Source organism: Poecilia reticulata, linkage group LG5 (assembly GCF_000633615.1).
Source record: "Poecilia reticulata strain Guanapo linkage group LG5, Guppy_female_1.0+MT, whole genome shotgun sequence".
Lineage (NCBI taxonomy): Eukaryota > Metazoa > Chordata > Actinopteri > Cyprinodontiformes > Poeciliidae > Poecilia > Poecilia reticulata.
The window spans coordinates 6,885,498-6,902,577 of NC_024335.1; the positions used below are offsets into that span (position 1 = coordinate 6,885,498).

Genomic DNA, 17,080 nt, shown 5'->3' on the forward strand with positions numbered 1-17,080 from the left:
AAGTTTTCCTGTCACGGTCAAACTCCCAATGCACACACCTTGCCAAACATATTCTGAAGACAGTTTTTGTTTCCTTAATACGAACTCAGCAAATGGACAAGTAGAGCAGGATCAACAATAAAACCAACAAAGCCTTAAAGCTGCACTGAAAATGTGATGCGAGTTTAGAAACTCCCTGCTGAGTTCTTTGGGAATGCTTGTCCGTTTTGACATCTACACCACGATCCAGATGTTCCTTTTTTAATCGCAGGTTATTTAGAGAAGGAGGAAGTTAAAGGGGGTCAAGCCTCCGCCTCAATAAAGAATGTTTTCTATTTTGAAACAATTAAGGGATTGCCTGCTTGGCTGACCCCCTTCTTCTGGTGAGTGTCCCCCGAGACTTCAGCAGAACAATAACTGCTGTAACTCACTTTCATTCAGGCCAGTAAGTTATGACATGACTGAGTGGCAGAAAGACATGAACCTCTTGTGCAGCCACAGAACTAACAGTGTCAAAAACGAACAAATGCAAACATAGGCGACTGGTTATTAAAATGTATTAAGCAATCCTCCACCCCCACATCATAGCATTCAATCCCAGAGGGCCTAAAACAAATCCTACCAGATGAAAGAAATACGGTTTTCTGTTGATTATTATGTGTCTCACAGATATGAAATATTCATCTAACAGCTCATGAGACAAATTGGTCTAATTTGGCAGCTTGGCAGTTTATCTTCAGTGCCAGACATCCTGAGTTTGAACCTCCGTAAAACCTTTTTGGAAATTTCTGTTCTGCTGGTTCTAATCTAATTACGGCAATAAGAAAGAGATTACATTGTTTTAAAACACTGTTTCAATAATCAACAGGTAATTTCATCTGTACGCATGTCGCTGAGCAGACGTGACTCTGTTGTAGATTGGTAACTGGCCTAAACTGCTTTCAGCCCACACCTGCAATACTGCAAAATGTTTTCTACTGTGTTTTATCTGATTTAAGGCGAGTGATAAACATAAAGTGCAGCTATAACACTGATACAGATTCTGTTGCTGTTACCTTTCGCCTTCATGGCAGTAAACCGATTGAAGAAACGATTGACATGACAGTGGGATTAAAATTTAACATTTATTTGTCATTTTTACTTTTTGCTGGGTAGTTTAAAAAAAAAAGTGCAAATTAAGTGTGGAAATGTGTCTGACTGTGAGACTGCAGGGAGAAATAGGGGAGCAAAAACATGTTTGCTCTCCAAATGTATTTATCTTTCGCTTCTACAAAAATCAAAATCAAAGTCTGTCGAGCTTGGAGTACATTGTGTATTATGAAGCCTAAAAAAACACAAAATTTTAAGTATTTAAAAAAAACTATTATAATAGGAACGCCAAATATCAAGCAAAAGGGTTAATGGTGAAGGAACTATTGAACGTTAAAGTGAGTCCAATTAAAAAAAAAAAAAAAAGATTGGTGAAAAAACAAAGCTTTCCAAATGTTATTAAACAGAAAGACTATTTGAGATTGAAGAATGAGATCCAAAAAAATGAAAAGGGAGCTTGACCTCTAAAAACTGTCCACAATGTGAAACGTAGCGGCACAAAGTTTCAAAGTAGCAAAGTCTTTGCAACTCCGTGCATCACAGCATAATCCTCCTACAGGGTATCACTTGCACAAACAATGGCTGATGTGGGGAGATGTGGAGATAACAATAATTCACAAAGAACATCTTTCATAAAACCCACATGTCAAAAGTACAGTGACGACGATAAGACTTATCTAAACCACATGAAGTTTTGACATCTGTGGACTGCTGTTTCAGTAGCCCCTTCAGATAGTGTTAATTTAACTGCATTAAATGGTTTTTAAAACAATGAGTTGTTAGTTGAAACTTGGTTGTTTGTTTGAAAACGCAGGTGTTTAGATTAAACAGGATGTGGGGTCTTTGTTGCTCACTCTGACTGATGCTCAAGACCATCTTTGAAGAAGGGAACCCCCTCAAAGACGCTCCGACTGACAGAAGTAGCTGAGTTGATTGTTTGGATATGTCATTTTTACATACAGATTGTTGACTTATTAATACTTAAAATATATCCTTTTTAGATAACACTTTATTTGAAGGGGGGTGAATAAGACTGTCATGACACTTTCATAAACATGTCATAAACATGACGCAACACCTGTCATKAACATGAATAAGCCTTCATGAATGTTTATGACTGTTGTCATAAAGCGTCATTCGGTAAATTATGACACTTTTAATACAAAGTTGACATTATTCAAAATGTCTTTGTTATGACAACTTGGCATTACCCAAGAAATCATTACTGTTTAAACTTTACCTTTAATAACATAAAGTTACCTAATTTTTAAAGTGCAATCAGTAATAATTTTACAACAAATTTATATCAGTAATGATTTCTTTGTTAATGTCAAGTTGTCATAACAAAGATATTTTGAATAATGTCAACTTTGTGTGTCATAATTTACTGAATGACGTTTTATGACAACAGTCATAAATATTCATGAAGGCTTATTCATGTTCATGACATGTCATGTCAGTCTTATTCACCCCCTTTAAATAAAGTGTTACCCATTTTTATTTTAATGTTAAAATACATCCCAATTTAATTTGYAGTTGGTAATGATGACCTGTACCACACACCGACCAAACACCTTAAAATTTCATTCAAATCAATCAGAGCAAGCAGTGGATTTGTAGGACAACAGTTTGTTTGGTTCATTACACCATTTAAAACAAAAATGAATAACGTTCCCATGTTGTTAGTCAAAATGTGTATTTTGTCTTAATATTAGATGATTTAATAGCTTTGCCTTTGTGGGATTTACATTTTTCTGCCTTAAAGTAAATCCTAACATTTAGCAAGGATCAAGAAATATATATCGGTGTGTAGCAATAAAAAGTGATTTTTATAAAGATGGATTTAAAAAAAAAATTTTGCTCACAGGTACATATAGATTTTAGTACACTTACACTTACATGCCTTTCATGTAAGTTCCATTTTAAACCTGTGAAACCTTCTTGGAACCAAAGCATTAGGTGAGTACCAAGTACTACTGCTGAAACTGAAAATCCTTCTCATTTATGCTTGGAACATAGTGTCACAATTTATAGTTCAACTTCCTATAATGTCAAAATATTTCAAAGAAAATGGAAATATGTCTGACACTTCACCCACACTCTATCAGTTATTTATACTCCTTTACAGACAGCACAGACAGACACACCGACAGAAAGTCAAAGGGGCTGGCTCGTTGTACGCAGAGGCAGATGCCGGTGTTGAGTGGAAAAATGCTTGGGGCTTGTGGTTAGAGTGACAGACATCAGAAAGATAGAAAAATGCCCACTTCTCTCTGGGCATAATACAATTATTTATTCCACCGACATATGGCAGGTAACACGGCGACACAGAAAAAGGAAGCGACCAGCACAGAAGCAGCTTAGAGAATCAGAGACAACAACTGTGACACTGGTTAACATTTCCTGGCAGTATTCTGAGGTTTTCTGACTGTCAGGGTTTTTTTTTTTTTTTTTTTTTTCTCAACCGAGGCATTACCTTTTGAAACAAACAATAAATAATTTGTTTGCTGGCGTGGACTTGAATTGACTTCAGAGTTACACAGATGGTTTATTAAAGTATGGGAAGTAAGCCATCTAAAACAAAGTGGCTTTATGTGAATATATACCTCCCCCTCCCCTTACTAAATCATGAATTAACAGTGATTGAACACAGGCTGAATTAAATGTCACCAAGCAAATTAGCCCTGATTACAGACAGGCTTGTAGAATCAAGAAATCACTTAAGTAGAACCACTCTGATTAAAGCAAGTGGACAAAAAGATCCTGAGAAGCAATACATCATGTTGTTATATGAAGAAGCTCAATAAAAGTCATGGATATCTAAAGGGCCTGGAAGTTTCTAAGACGTTGGAACCCCAGCAAAGAAAAGTGAGAGCAATTCTGTAAAAATGAAGAAAATATTTAATAGTGGAGAACCTTTCCAGAAGAGTAAGGCCTACCAAAACTACTCCAAGTGTTGCACTGCTGACACATWCAGGAGGTCAGAAAAGGAACCTTGGAAAAAAGTAAGTAATTCAGGTCTTACCCGTCTCCRCTAAGATTGGTGTTCATAATTCCAAAAAAACAAAGAGACTTGGAAAAAATGACATCTACASTATAGCAAAGGGGGAGTTTGAAGGCCAAATCACTGCTGACTAATGAACATTAAGGCCCAAAACTCATCTTAAAATTCCCCATACATATGGCAAAATATTTCCTGAACTATTAAGACAGTAGTTTAACTCTTTGAAAGGTGTCGGTCTGTTACATCCAATATAAAACTAACTGCATTTTAAACGGAACGCCATAGCAAAAGTTAACCATGATGCTGGTCATGTGACAGTCTGATGCTGCTTTATTGCATCAGGACCTGGACAACTTGGAAGAACTGATAGATCCTGTAATTCAAAATCATGTCTGCTGGTAACAATGAAATAAAACAACTCACATGCTTTGTTATTGAAACCTAGGTACTAACTAGAGGTTTCCTATTAGAAACATGTAAAGTTTTTCACTTAAAGAGAGAAATAATCTTTAGAATCAGTTTTCTCGTTTCTCGACTGGTTATGTCATTCATGATACATAAGCATGATTCACCTTCAAACCTATCAATGCTGCTCATCACTCTACTTTAAGATTAATCTCTGRAGGTAGCCTACAGCAGGAAGTGCTACATTAACCAACTTCAACTTCATACTTGGAATATTCAACAACTGAATTTCTTTCTCGGTGAAAAAAAAAAAAATCCCTCATGTTATAGAAAAGAGTTGCACGATGGAAGAGGAGCGATTATGAAACTGCAGAGCACCATGAGACAGGAAACCCACCACAAAGAGTMAATGCTGATTAATTTTTGGATCATTTCAGGTKGTGTTGCTTGTTAATTTCTGGATATATCATTTTAGTTTCTGTCATTTTATACTAATAGTTTATATTATATGGGGTCTTGAACTGATTCTTTAAAGAAAATGGAGTCCCTTAAATTCATTATTGAAGATAACAAGGCATRTGTATCTCAAAAAATTATCACTTCCTTGGAATGATATACTCATATACAGAAAGTGTTATACATTTCAGTTTATTTTGAAACCCAAAATTATATTTTTTAAAAATCTGAATGTTACAGAAAGCCTTTAGAGAACACTGTCAATAAGAAATTGTCACCCTACTGAACAGCATATCCATGCACTGTACAGTATGAACACTCAGTACTTGCTTGGGGTTCCTTTTGCATGAATTACTGCATCAGTGACACACAGACGATCAGCCAGTGGTTCTGCTGAGGTTTGAAGGAAACCGAGGTAGCTATAATAGTGGCCTTCAGCTCATCTGCGCTGCTGGTTCTGGCGTCTCATCTCGTGTAAATATACCTGAACACAACTCTGAACAGCAGCTTCTTTAGCAATATTGTTTTTTATGGCTACCCTCATTGACTATCTGAGAACTGTCAAGTCAGCGGTCTCTTCCATGTTTCTATAGGCTATATTTATGTCCTAATTTTCTGAGAATCAAAATGAGTTGAGTTTTCATCAGTTTGTGCYAGAATTATCTGATTGAAATGGATCGCTATGTCTGTGAATTTAATTCACATTTTGAATTAAATTATCCTGCCAATGATTTTTTAAAATTTTTTTTATTTATTGAGAAAAATCTTTATTCAAAGAGACATCTTTGATTAATTAATTTACCTGTCATTTACTATCTCTTTTCAGGCCTACCTTACAGCCCTCACAGGCATGGACCCCATAGTGAAACCCCGAGGCTTTGTCTCCGCACACACGACACTCGATGTTCAACGCTGAAGCTGATGCTTCGTCTGGGAACTTGGAGAACAAAGGGTTGTCAGAGTACTGTGGAGGTGACTCTGGTTCCATCTTAATTGGGTCTAAAAGAGGGGGGGGGGAAAGACACATTTCAAATGTATGACAATTGATCATTTAGTTGCTTCAACCAGCAGTAACTTTCTATTCTACTCTTCGAATSTACAAAATGTTTAATCAGAGCAAATTAAGCTGAACTTACTGTGCGTCTCCATCTCTGTCCTGTAGCTGTGCATGTTTGTGTAGTCCATGTTGGTCAGGTGTTCTTCACTGAGCGGAGGACTGATGTCGTAGGCCAAGCCGGCAGATGAGATGGAGGATACAAGCGGGGGAGACAAGGAGGAAGGGATGGAGGAGGAGGAAATGGAGGCATAGTCTGACGTGGACAAATGTTTCATGTYGAGGTAGTGGGGGCTGTCATCCAGCTCTGGCAGGTCCACTGTGCTCAGGCTGAAACCGACCGGCCACGCTAGGAGCTGCTGGGTGTCCACCATGTCTGTGGTGCAAGCAGAAGAGATAAGAAAGCATTAAAAGATGGAACACAAACTACTCCTGATTATACGAGTGTTTGTGGCTTTTCTAAAACACAACTGTTGAATAAAGACGGTGGAATTCTGATGAAAAGAAGAAGATTAAGCATGCCTGTAAACTACAAGTCCACATACAGAATTCTGCTGAAGGTTAATCATTAAAAATGTCTCCTCGGAAAAGTTCAAAACATTAGGGCGTGCATGCACACTCCCATGCAAACACCATGAGGAGTACCCACAGTCCTCCCGCTTGCTCTTGAAGTATGTCTGTTATCATGCAAACAGGGAGGCAGACTGTGTCACGGGGAGAACAAGACGAACTCTGGCACTGAGGAACGTCTCCTCTGCTCAAAACACTGTCTTCCCCTCATGCTGTTTGGGTGCCTAGTGGTGCGATTGCCCAACTAAAGGACACGGAAAGGAGGCCAAGGATACATGACTTGATATAAGGCACAAAAAATAACTGACTTTTTTAAGTGCTAAAACATCTACGGACTTATTAAGACTTAAGATTTTTTCTTACTACATGCTCATTTTCTGAATACCTTCACTGTGAAAAATGGGAGGTACTTAGTAAACATCTGTATTTATTTATTTATTATCTTTATTTAGATTCAGAGCTAGTAGATAGCTAAATTTATCAGCATCCCTTTTCATTAGCACTGGTCTGCTYACCATAGTTACAACTTAGCTAGATTTGTTTTTGTTGGCACAGATCATTGAAGGTGTTCTCATCCAAAATGGACAGACATTGGAGGAAAAAAAGTCAGCCGAGGTTATCAAAGTCCAACCAACCATCAGAGGGTACCAGCGTCCACACRAAAGCAAACCAAATAGAAAGCTTTACGCCCCGAGGGTAAGTTTGCCCAAGGCTGTGGTGTAATGCAACAATTTACAGCATGTTGGGAGATTGTGATTTTTGCTCTYGTCATCCTCTCAGCAAGCTCTCGGCAAGTAAAGCACCATTAAATCAAGCACAGGCCAAATACAAAATATCAGCTAGATAAAAAATATTTTCAGTCAAATGTTAACAGATTTGATTAGCAATAATGTTTTGCTCTTCCATGATCTAATGTATAGTGTATGACAAATACATTCATAACCTTGCAACCGTTTTCCAATTTTGYCAAAGACTTCAGTAGATTTTATTTGGATGTACATAACTGACTTGTGTTCTTCAAACTGTGACTCTGGAGCTGCATACGGTCCTTAAGGCCCTCGACTGCAGTAAGGTAATTTTATTTATATAGTAGCACGTTTTCAGTAACAAGGCAATTAAAAGTGCTTTACATGAATTAGAGGAAATACAAATAGAACTGTGGTTCCTGGATAACCAAAAACCAAGAATTTACTAATGTTTATTAATATAAATGCATTAAAAAGTGTTTTTCCTTTGCGTTTTTATGCAATTCATGCAAAAGAAAATTAACAAAACATGACTAGAAATACAAAATGAATGTTTTCTTTTTTTATTAAATAATTTGTTGTAAAAGGGCCATAARAATATCCCATATGTGTCTGAATACTTGTATGTAATGTTTTTAATTAAGGTAAAGTGCAATAAACTTTGTAAAATTATTTAAATGCTGATTACATTTTGAATAATAAAAACAAACAAACAGAAAAGAGATCAGCAACGTTCATAAATAACCAATGGATCCATAGCTCTGTTCAGTGAATGTAACCTTTATAACCTGTACAGATTCTCAAAATAACCCCCAATCAACCATTCAGATGCTGATTTGGAACRAAAACAAAGCAAAGAATGCTAATTATGCAACAGGACACAACTAAAATAGTAGGCTCAGATGGCACAGTAGCACCCGGCATGATAATGACTTCCACTGGCTCCAAAGATACTTGGCAAAACAACCCTCTGGAACAAACATCCTCTTCTCTCAAACACATATTGTTTCCTTTTCACTTGTTTTGAATGTGGCAGCAAAAAAATCAGTGGGGTCCACTTAAAATTYACATGGACTGAGGTATTGTTCTACTACAAGCAGAGGGATGGTATGTGCATAAGTGTGTGAAACTGATGACTATTAATACCCGAAGAAACCTGGTTATTTTTCCTTTTGCTGGAGAGTTGCCAGCTGATGCAGAATTAAAATAGACTGAGGAAGAGAGTGACTTGTGCTCTGCTTGGCATCGAGTTATTAGATGGAGAAAGAAATCCAGTGGGAAACAGAGGAGCTCCAGAGGCAAAAGGCAAGAGAGATAAAGCAATGGGTGACAGAAAGCGAGTCCCTGGGCTACTGGAAGGATTTGAACTACACTCTGGAGACTCTTAAGAAAACTCTCATCTGAGGAAATTCATGCTCTGTGTTCAGCACAACATGGGAAAAGAAAAAGGAAGGCGACTGCAGTGAAACAAAACTTTTTCAATTATGTCGTAACTGAGGGTGAAAACAAGTTCGGGCTCAAACTTTTCTTCCGAGGTTGTGCATAGAAACAGTGCCATGCAAAATCTTTTCAAGTTTGAATCTCTGAGTATTGTGTAGGAAAACAAGTTGTCAGGCTAGATAAAAGGTGACAAATTATTAGTAAGGGGTGTTTGATTTGTGTTGCCTTAGTAGAGGTGTGTTCATGTCAGCACGTGTGCAGGAGCTGCAGSGGTGTCTCCTGCCGCTTCTCGGGTTTCCACGTGTCATGGCTTGACTTCGAGGTAGACGTACAGTTTGGATAAATGCTTTCTATCATTTGGCACTTCAGTCGTGACACACTCATAGTGTTAAAACCCAAAAAGGCCAAGCAGGTCTGGCAGACACAAGCTCCATTCACTCTGTTTGTCTTAAAGGGCGAGTTTTCCAAGAAAGATATTTAAAAGAAGAACTCAGGTTTTCTTACTGTAAAGAATTACTGAAGTAGTTAAGGTAAATAATTTGCAGACACAAGCTGTTCTTCAAGTTGTTTAAGAGAGGCTGTGCCACTGTCAACACAGCTGGAATGCAACCACTTTGGAAAAAAGAGGTGAAATCAAGGGAAATATGTGAAATCATCCCTAAGGAACAAAGTTGCAAAACCAATGTAATGTTCAAGATGCTCAGATTTCTTCACAACAGATATGGCTTTTTCCAAAAKGGTCAGACACAAAGGAGCAGGATAAAATTACTCAACAGACTGCATAGTCCCTTTCAAAAGAGTTCAAATCTTTCCAACTTTTTACATTTYGTAACGCTAAAACTAAAATGTCCAATGCATTTTATTCTGGTTTATAAAAGACCAACACTGAGTAATAGTAACTTGTGCAAATACACGTAAATGACACATGGAAATGACATAACTTTAGCATTTATAAAATTAGTAGAGTCTGGTATGTAAATGGTTCTCGGTATGAGCACAGCTCAGCTGTTCTGAGAAGGCCTCAAAGGTTTGGCTTCAGCTGTGAAGACCAASGAACACAGCATACAYGTCGGAGATAAAGGAAACAATTGTGGATTAGTTCAAAGGAGGGTTAGGTAATAAAACCATACCCTAAACTCTGAACTTATAATGGTTTGTTCACACGGCAACAATAACAAACTGTTGGTGGATTTTCAAAACCTTAAGAGACAATAACATGTTTGGTCCTACAGTGTGTTGTGTTTATTCATATGACAGAGAGTCATATGATAGTTTGTGGACTCTTTATAACAGAGAGAAAGCAAAACAAAATGAGTTCTCCAAAGTCCACCATCCTTCCATTTCTGGTGCACCATGGCAGTTGTTTTGTCTTCTGTATTTTGGATGCCTGTCAGTTTTTTCATGACCTTACTTTCTGATTGGCTACATGTCACATTCAACAGACTCATTTGTCCTCRAGGAACACCTGGGATTTCTGGCCAAGACAATCCAACGTGCTCAATATCCCCAATTTGAGGGTAGAGCAGTCCCAACGTCCTTCCAAGCAGACTAGATCAGTTTTAAGATTACAACATTATCTTTACAGTCATCAAGGCATCCTTAACATTTATGGAAGGGGAAGATTTGGTCAAAGATCAGCATAATACCAAAACCAAGAAATCAGATYTGACAGGAAAAAGCCAAGAGGCTTATGGTAACTCTGRAGGAGATGCAAAGATTAACAGCTCAGATGAAAGATCCTGTCAAAAAGACTACTATCAATCCACAAACATGGGCTTTATACAAAACCCACGTTTTGTATAAACGTTTGGGAGTTCTTATGAAAKTCATAAGATCTCCCATTTGCAGTTTGCCACAAACCACGTAGGAGTCCGAGCAAATATATGGAAATAGGTACTCTGGTCAAATGAAAACAACTTTTAAGGTTTTTGTCCCTCATGACACACTATGTGAGTGTGCAACGCTAACACAACGCATCACCCTGACTGAACACTCTAAACTTGCTGTGAGACATTGAAGTGACAACATTCATTTCACTTAGGAGTATATGTTGGAAAGGCCCAKTCAAAGTCCAAACCTAAAACCAATCAATCCCAAATGATATGCATCCCATGTAAATGAGTTACAGCTATTTTGCAATCAGCATTATTTTGTGTTCATCTATGTTAAACCCTTCCAAATTATTCTGGTTATAATTGATGAAATGTGAAATGTTCAAGGTACATGAACACTTTTATTAGGCGCTGTGGCTGGAGTCCTTATTTTTCTCATRATTATTTTTTGTGAACTTTATTATTTATCTTCATTTGAAAMTCATTTAATTTGTCACTCAAATGTTTCACCCCCTACTTAAAGACAAGCCCTTTTAGAAAATATGCACATTTGGTAAACAGTTCCAACTGTCTTTTTTCCATAATCCGTACCAACTTTAGGTACAAAAGGACATCATGGGACCCAAGACAGTTTTTTTTTCTGATATGAAGTTCTATGGACCAAAACATTCATTTGAAACTAAACTTCTGTACCTAAGAGAGATCATCCAACAATGCACATAACGAACAGCAATGTTTTTCTAATAAATCTCAGTCCTATGATAAACTGTCTCCAAAGTATGTAGGTTTAAGAATAAGTGTGGATATAAAGCACAACACCATAATCCAGAACAGAAAACTGTAGCAACAAGAAGTCTCTCCTTGAACTTGTAGATCTGTCCAAGGAGTGAACAGCATGAGGTGCAATATAAAAAGAATAACGGAGGAGGAAATGTAAATATTTATATTAAAAGACACATTAAATCTGGGAGCCCTGAAAAGTGGTGATTGTTTGAAAGTTATGCAACGTAAATRTTGAATTTTGTTGAATAAGCCCCAAATAACAGTAAAGAAGCAACAGAACCGTTTAAAACCCTTCTACCACAATCATTAGTGGCAGATTATTTCAAGCTACACTACACTTATCAAAGTGAGTTTTGAACGGCAGAGATGCTAAGACATAAAGCAGCCTGGCTTATTGTAATATGTGGGAGACAAAAGGGAGAACCTGCTCCGCCACATTCAAGGCCTTTGCACTTTTATTTGCTCTGTTTAGACAAAAAAAAAAAAAAAAACTACCCACCTTGTTTCAGGGCGAGGACTAAACAGCTATTATCAACCACAATCAATCACTTTGAAATATATGGAAATATCTCTTCACATGATATTAAAAACTACAGAAGCAACAAAAGGTGAAAAAAAGCAAGGCTAACTCCAGTCAAATGAAATATTTGTTAAATTTAGCTCAGAGCTACACCTGTCTTCACAAGATTATTAAAACAGTGACAAGTTGCAAAATATCACACCTCTTGACGAGAGGACGCTTTTTTCTCTTTCCTTCTTTAACAAGTAAGCCATATGTTGTCAAAGATGTTTATTCTTGAAAGTTTTTCATTTGTGTGTGACTGTGTGTGTGTGGCAGGGAATGAAAGCGAGAGAGGCAGCACTCAGCCTGAGTTCTGTGACTTCCTGACCTCTTCATGTAAAACAGCATGTGGTTCAGAGTCAGTGACTAAAACAAAGATATGCCCGCCTGCTCGTCTGCTTCGCAGTCCCCACATTTTCTTTGAAAAGATTAGAGAGCTTGATTTTTGCCTGATGAGTCCCATGTTAAGAATATGTGGGACTCTGGAAACATCATGTGCAGCAAGAAATTTCTTTTTGCGGTTTGTCTGACTAAGCCGCCTAGTTTTTGAAGTCAAGTGTTTTTTTGTGTCACAGGAGGGTAAAAACAGAAAAAATAACCAAAAAGTCTATGTTACTCTTCAGGAAACTGGCACTTTTTTTTATTCTGCTGGTGTGAAGCCACTAGAGGCAGATTCACCAGAAAGGGCCTTCCCCCTTCTACACATGAATGATCAAGTAGGAGAGTATTGGAAAACCAAGTGTCAAGTGGAGGTCTGGACTGCCCTCTTGACAAGACCGAAAGTCTAGACCGAGTCTGAAAACCCACCTGGTTGGTTGGTACCGAACTTACTCATATGGAGCCTTCAAAGCTTGGCATTGTGGGAGGATAGAAACCGCGACGTTCGTCTGCCAGACAACCTGTCTCTGATTTCAATTTGATTTTGTCAGTCAAATCTCCTCATTTCAACTTTAGATAAACCTAAAATCAAATCCATCTTGTAAAGGATCCGCTTTATCACTAGCAGAATATATGGCAGGATTTTGTTTTGATTAACTAGCTTGATTCTTTTCAGAGCATCTGTTCATTAATGCTAGTTAATAGGCTGGATTTTATAGGTTTTACATTTTATGGCAGCATTTTGATATCTACCTTGACAGTGTTAGAAGTGATGGCAAAAAATGGTCAAAAAATGTAGTGATTGTTGGCGTTACAATACTGTTATTTTTTCTGAATAGATGTAAGCAAAAACTGAGAATAAATACCCACTAAAGTCACTTAAAGTAGTTTCTGTGCAGAACATGATACCAGTTTGACTTTCCGGACTTTACAATGAGAGAACAACAAGCAGTTTGATTGGGTAGTTGTGAGTGTTTTTTTCCATCCATCCATCCATTTTCTTTACACCCTTGTCCCTAGTGGGGTCAGAAGGGTTGCTGGTGCCCATCTCCAGCTAACGTTCCGGGCGAGAGGCAGGGTCACCCTGGACAGGTCGCCAGTCTGTCGCAGTGAGTGTTTTTTTAGTATAATTTATTTCATTAGTCAATACTTAAAACTAAAAATAAATTCATACTCTCTTGTTTAAGTACCCAATGATTTTTTTCTTTGCCAGGTGGAAAATGATCCTAGACGTTAGTGAATGAGTAAACTAGATCTGGACCCATAAGTCTCACATGACCAATTTAAACATGTTTCCTCTTCTTTAGTTCGGTTAGAGGAATTAGAATAGTATTAATATATGTATCAAGTATTAATACTATCACCTGCTTTCTGTGTCAGCAGGTGATATGAGCTCACTGATACTACCAAAAATCATTTTAGTCTTGTGCTAGTGCTAAAATAAACCCGGAAAGAGACACTCTGTGTATGAGAAGCTGTACAAATGTTTAAAAACTAGATTAAACCCAATTTGTCCAGTTTAAAATAGTTTATTCAACGATCTTCATTAGTCCCTACAATAACAAACTATTTTTCCTGGCCTCCACAACTTACACACAGTATTACAAAAAAATCAAAAATTAGAAAACCCAAAACACACAAATCTAAACCAAAAAAACAAGTACAAGTCAATAACCACAAGAATTTCAAAGAATATTAAAAGCAAATAGTAACAGTCTTCATTATCCACATGCAATCAAAACATCTATTAAATTTAATATTATTTAAATATGTAGTATAGATTTTTTTTAAGACTATTTGTAAACTTTTCATGATCACCAAACAATTTTATTTAAGAAGGTACCATTTCCTCAGGAGCGATAGTATCTTGTCTCAGCTGAAATAAAGCGTAAATCTGCTGGCCAGACATTATAAACAAATACCAGGAATCTTTGTAACATCAGAAACAGTTGTGAAAAAGACCGTGCACACAAACTTATAAACACACAGGGTTCTGGTTGGTCCACTCACCCCTTTCTCCCGTTTCTGTGATTTTTCTGTTTCAGCCTCACTGCTGAACGTCTAAGTGACAGTGTCAGAACGACAGTCTGCGTGTGCGCTTATGTGTGCGTGTGGTCATGTTTTTCCTCAGGAAGTGATGACCATTAGAAAGGGAACTACACACACATCTTTCTCTGACAGAGTCTGGGCTCAGCAAAAGTTCAGACAGCGAACGATCATGTGGTCTGAGCGTGCGTGTGTTGTGTGCGTTTGAGAGTGTGTCATGTCTGATCCTTGACTGATCTTTTTATTATTATTTCGACACCATACACAGTTGAATTGGCAGAGGCTTGTATTACATGTGGTACAGTCCAAAAATAATTTTTCTGAACATTGTTTTGTATGTGTGTGTGTGTGTGTGTGTGTGAGGTGGCAGACATCAGATGCAGATGATTTCCTGTTTCTTCACTCCGACAACCTCATCATGCTTCTTTGGCTGCCCTTTTCTCCCTCCTCTCTCAGTCACTAAGAGGCAATGTGACAGTGGTGACGCATTCCCTTTTTCTTCCTCATGTAACATCTGAAAACACTAAAACATAGCTTTTTCATTGGACTTGCACAAGCATAAATGTTACTTTATCACATAAATGTCAGTTTTTAAATGTCTAAAACTGCTGCCAGAAATTTTGTGCTCACTGTGTGAGCTGTGCAAAATGCCAAAACTCCTACATGACAACAAGTCCCAACAGAACTCCAGCAGTAGCACCTTCCCTTTAATCATGCTTTGACCCTTATTGTGCCCTCATAATATAATAGATATTATTTTTGCAGATTTAGCTGATAGAAGGCAGCGTAGTCTTTCACATTGCTGCCAAGTAGGTTTATTTTCCCCCGAAAGCAACAAGGAATGTGATGTCTACAAAATATGAAACCTGCTGAGGAAAATCCAGTTGAAAAGAGAAAAAAATGACTTTTCCTTCCATCTCAGCATCATACATAAAGTAAAAAAAAAGAAAAACTTCAGACAACTTAAAGTAGGAATGCACAAAAAATCGTCTGGTGGACAAAAATGATACATTTCTCTCCTGACCTTGTATTTTTTTGTTTTTTCGGCTGTGTGACTGCACCACAGATAAGCAGTCGGCAGCAGCAGTCTTCTGTCTAAAAGTTGTCGTTGTAGGAAAAAGACTCAGTTTGCTATTTCTGATATCAGTGAGAAGTTTAAAAATGAAGTGAGAGGAAAAACACAAAAGGTGTAATAAACTACTATAAAGAAAACTCTATTTTTCACCGAGGCACAAATGCTGCTCATACAGGCAGCTTCTTAAACATTGACTGAAACTTCAGCAGATAACAGGAAGGCTAAATGTTTTACAGCAAAGTTTCTTTATTTGTTCTATTTATCTTTCAACCTTTACCTGTCTAGTCTATTTATCATTCCTGGAATACTTACCGAAACTAATGCTTACAGATACCTGCACTTATTATGGAAATCACCGATTTATGATGTGAAAGATATACAGATGTGATACATATTTGCAATGGTAGATATATTGTAATAAAGTCTTATTAATTACAACAAAAAAATACACATCTGTAGCAATGAGAATGATGGCAGTTACAAAATGTAAAAAATAAATAATTGGAGTTATAATTAACGCTTTTAAAAGTAGCAAATAAAAAACATACAGCTTATTTTTACATTTGAATTAACAGAAAAAAATCTACTTTCTACACTCATTGCCAATGTAATGTTGAATATTGACACTGAGATAAGAATGAGCCTTTTAAGAACTAAAGTCATTGTTATGCACTTAAAATATATTGTCATTATTTCCCCAGGGACAATTAACAAAATCAACCAAAAAAAAAAAAACACTAAAGGATATTGAAAGCTTTTTCTAGAAACGAAGTGTCAGAGTCAGCCATACTGAGTCAGCAGCAGTGAAAAAGGTCAGTCTAGTCAGCTTTCTAAGGACAGTAGTAGTGGTAAAGAACAGTCGAGCATGACTTGCCACGCTCTAAATAGCATGGGAAGTCATGCTTACATAGTTTTTCTCTGTCTAAGACAAACTAAATTTGTTTGTTTGTCCCAGAGTTCAGATATACACAATTTAACTAAAATATTAGTGAGAGAAATGCTAAATCATTTCAAAAGCAAAATGTCTACTGCCCTGAAGAAAGGTTTCTTTGAACCAACTTAAAAAAAATACTCTAATCTGTTACAGCTAATTTTATTAGCTTTTCTACAGCTATAAATCTGATTTGAATAACTCTGAAATCAGAACTATAGCTTGAAAAAATCTCATACAATTAGCTAAAAAAAGTGATTTTTTAAAAAGCAACTTTTTTTTTTCTTTCCAGTGTGATGCCAGTTTTGTGTAGGAGGAAAATCAATTTCACTGGAGCAGTCAACAGAATCCAAATCCTTATCTGCTCATCATAGCAAATGAAATTCTGTCATTTACCAGTCTGTCTCGCTTAAAGCTTGACTTATTATTAAGTTTGTCAACAATTGATAAAACCGGTCTATGCAGGCAAGGTGTAGCCTATTAATTTACAAAAGACAACATATATAAATGTCATAATCTTCAGGCCATCTCTCTAGTGAGGAGAATGATTCTGCGGTTTTATAAATACCTGATGCTGGTGGCACATGGCACCATCTGGGTCTCATATTCCTTTTCTACATGTCAACACACGAGAATAAGGTAGGTTTTTTTAACAGTGTTCATCATATATTGTACAGATCAGCCATGTAATCAATATTATTTGTATAAATAGCAAATATTACAATTTTGT

At 37.0% G+C, this 17,080-nt stretch overlaps 1 protein-coding gene across 3 annotated transcripts in view; it reads right to left on the minus strand.

Moving 5' to 3' along the window:
• Positions 1–17,080, minus strand: part of pparg (peroxisome proliferator-activated receptor gamma) — a 44,010-nt gene that overhangs the window by 13,213 nt on the left and 13,717 nt on the right. For 2 of the 3 annotated variants that reach the window (XM_008408553.2, XM_008408552.2), the window contains exons 2-3: positions 6,070–6,363; positions 5,766–5,932 (exon numbers count right to left, since the gene is read on the minus strand). In XM_008408553.2, the coding sequence (XP_008406775.1) occupies positions 5,766–5,932; positions 6,070–6,361 (459 nt within the window). In that variant the 5' untranslated portion in view covers positions 6,362–6,363. Of the gene's footprint in view, positions 1–5,765; positions 5,933–6,069; positions 6,364–14,308; positions 14,394–17,080 lie in introns of those variants that run through there. The other variant, XM_008408555.1, reaches the window with a different exon arrangement.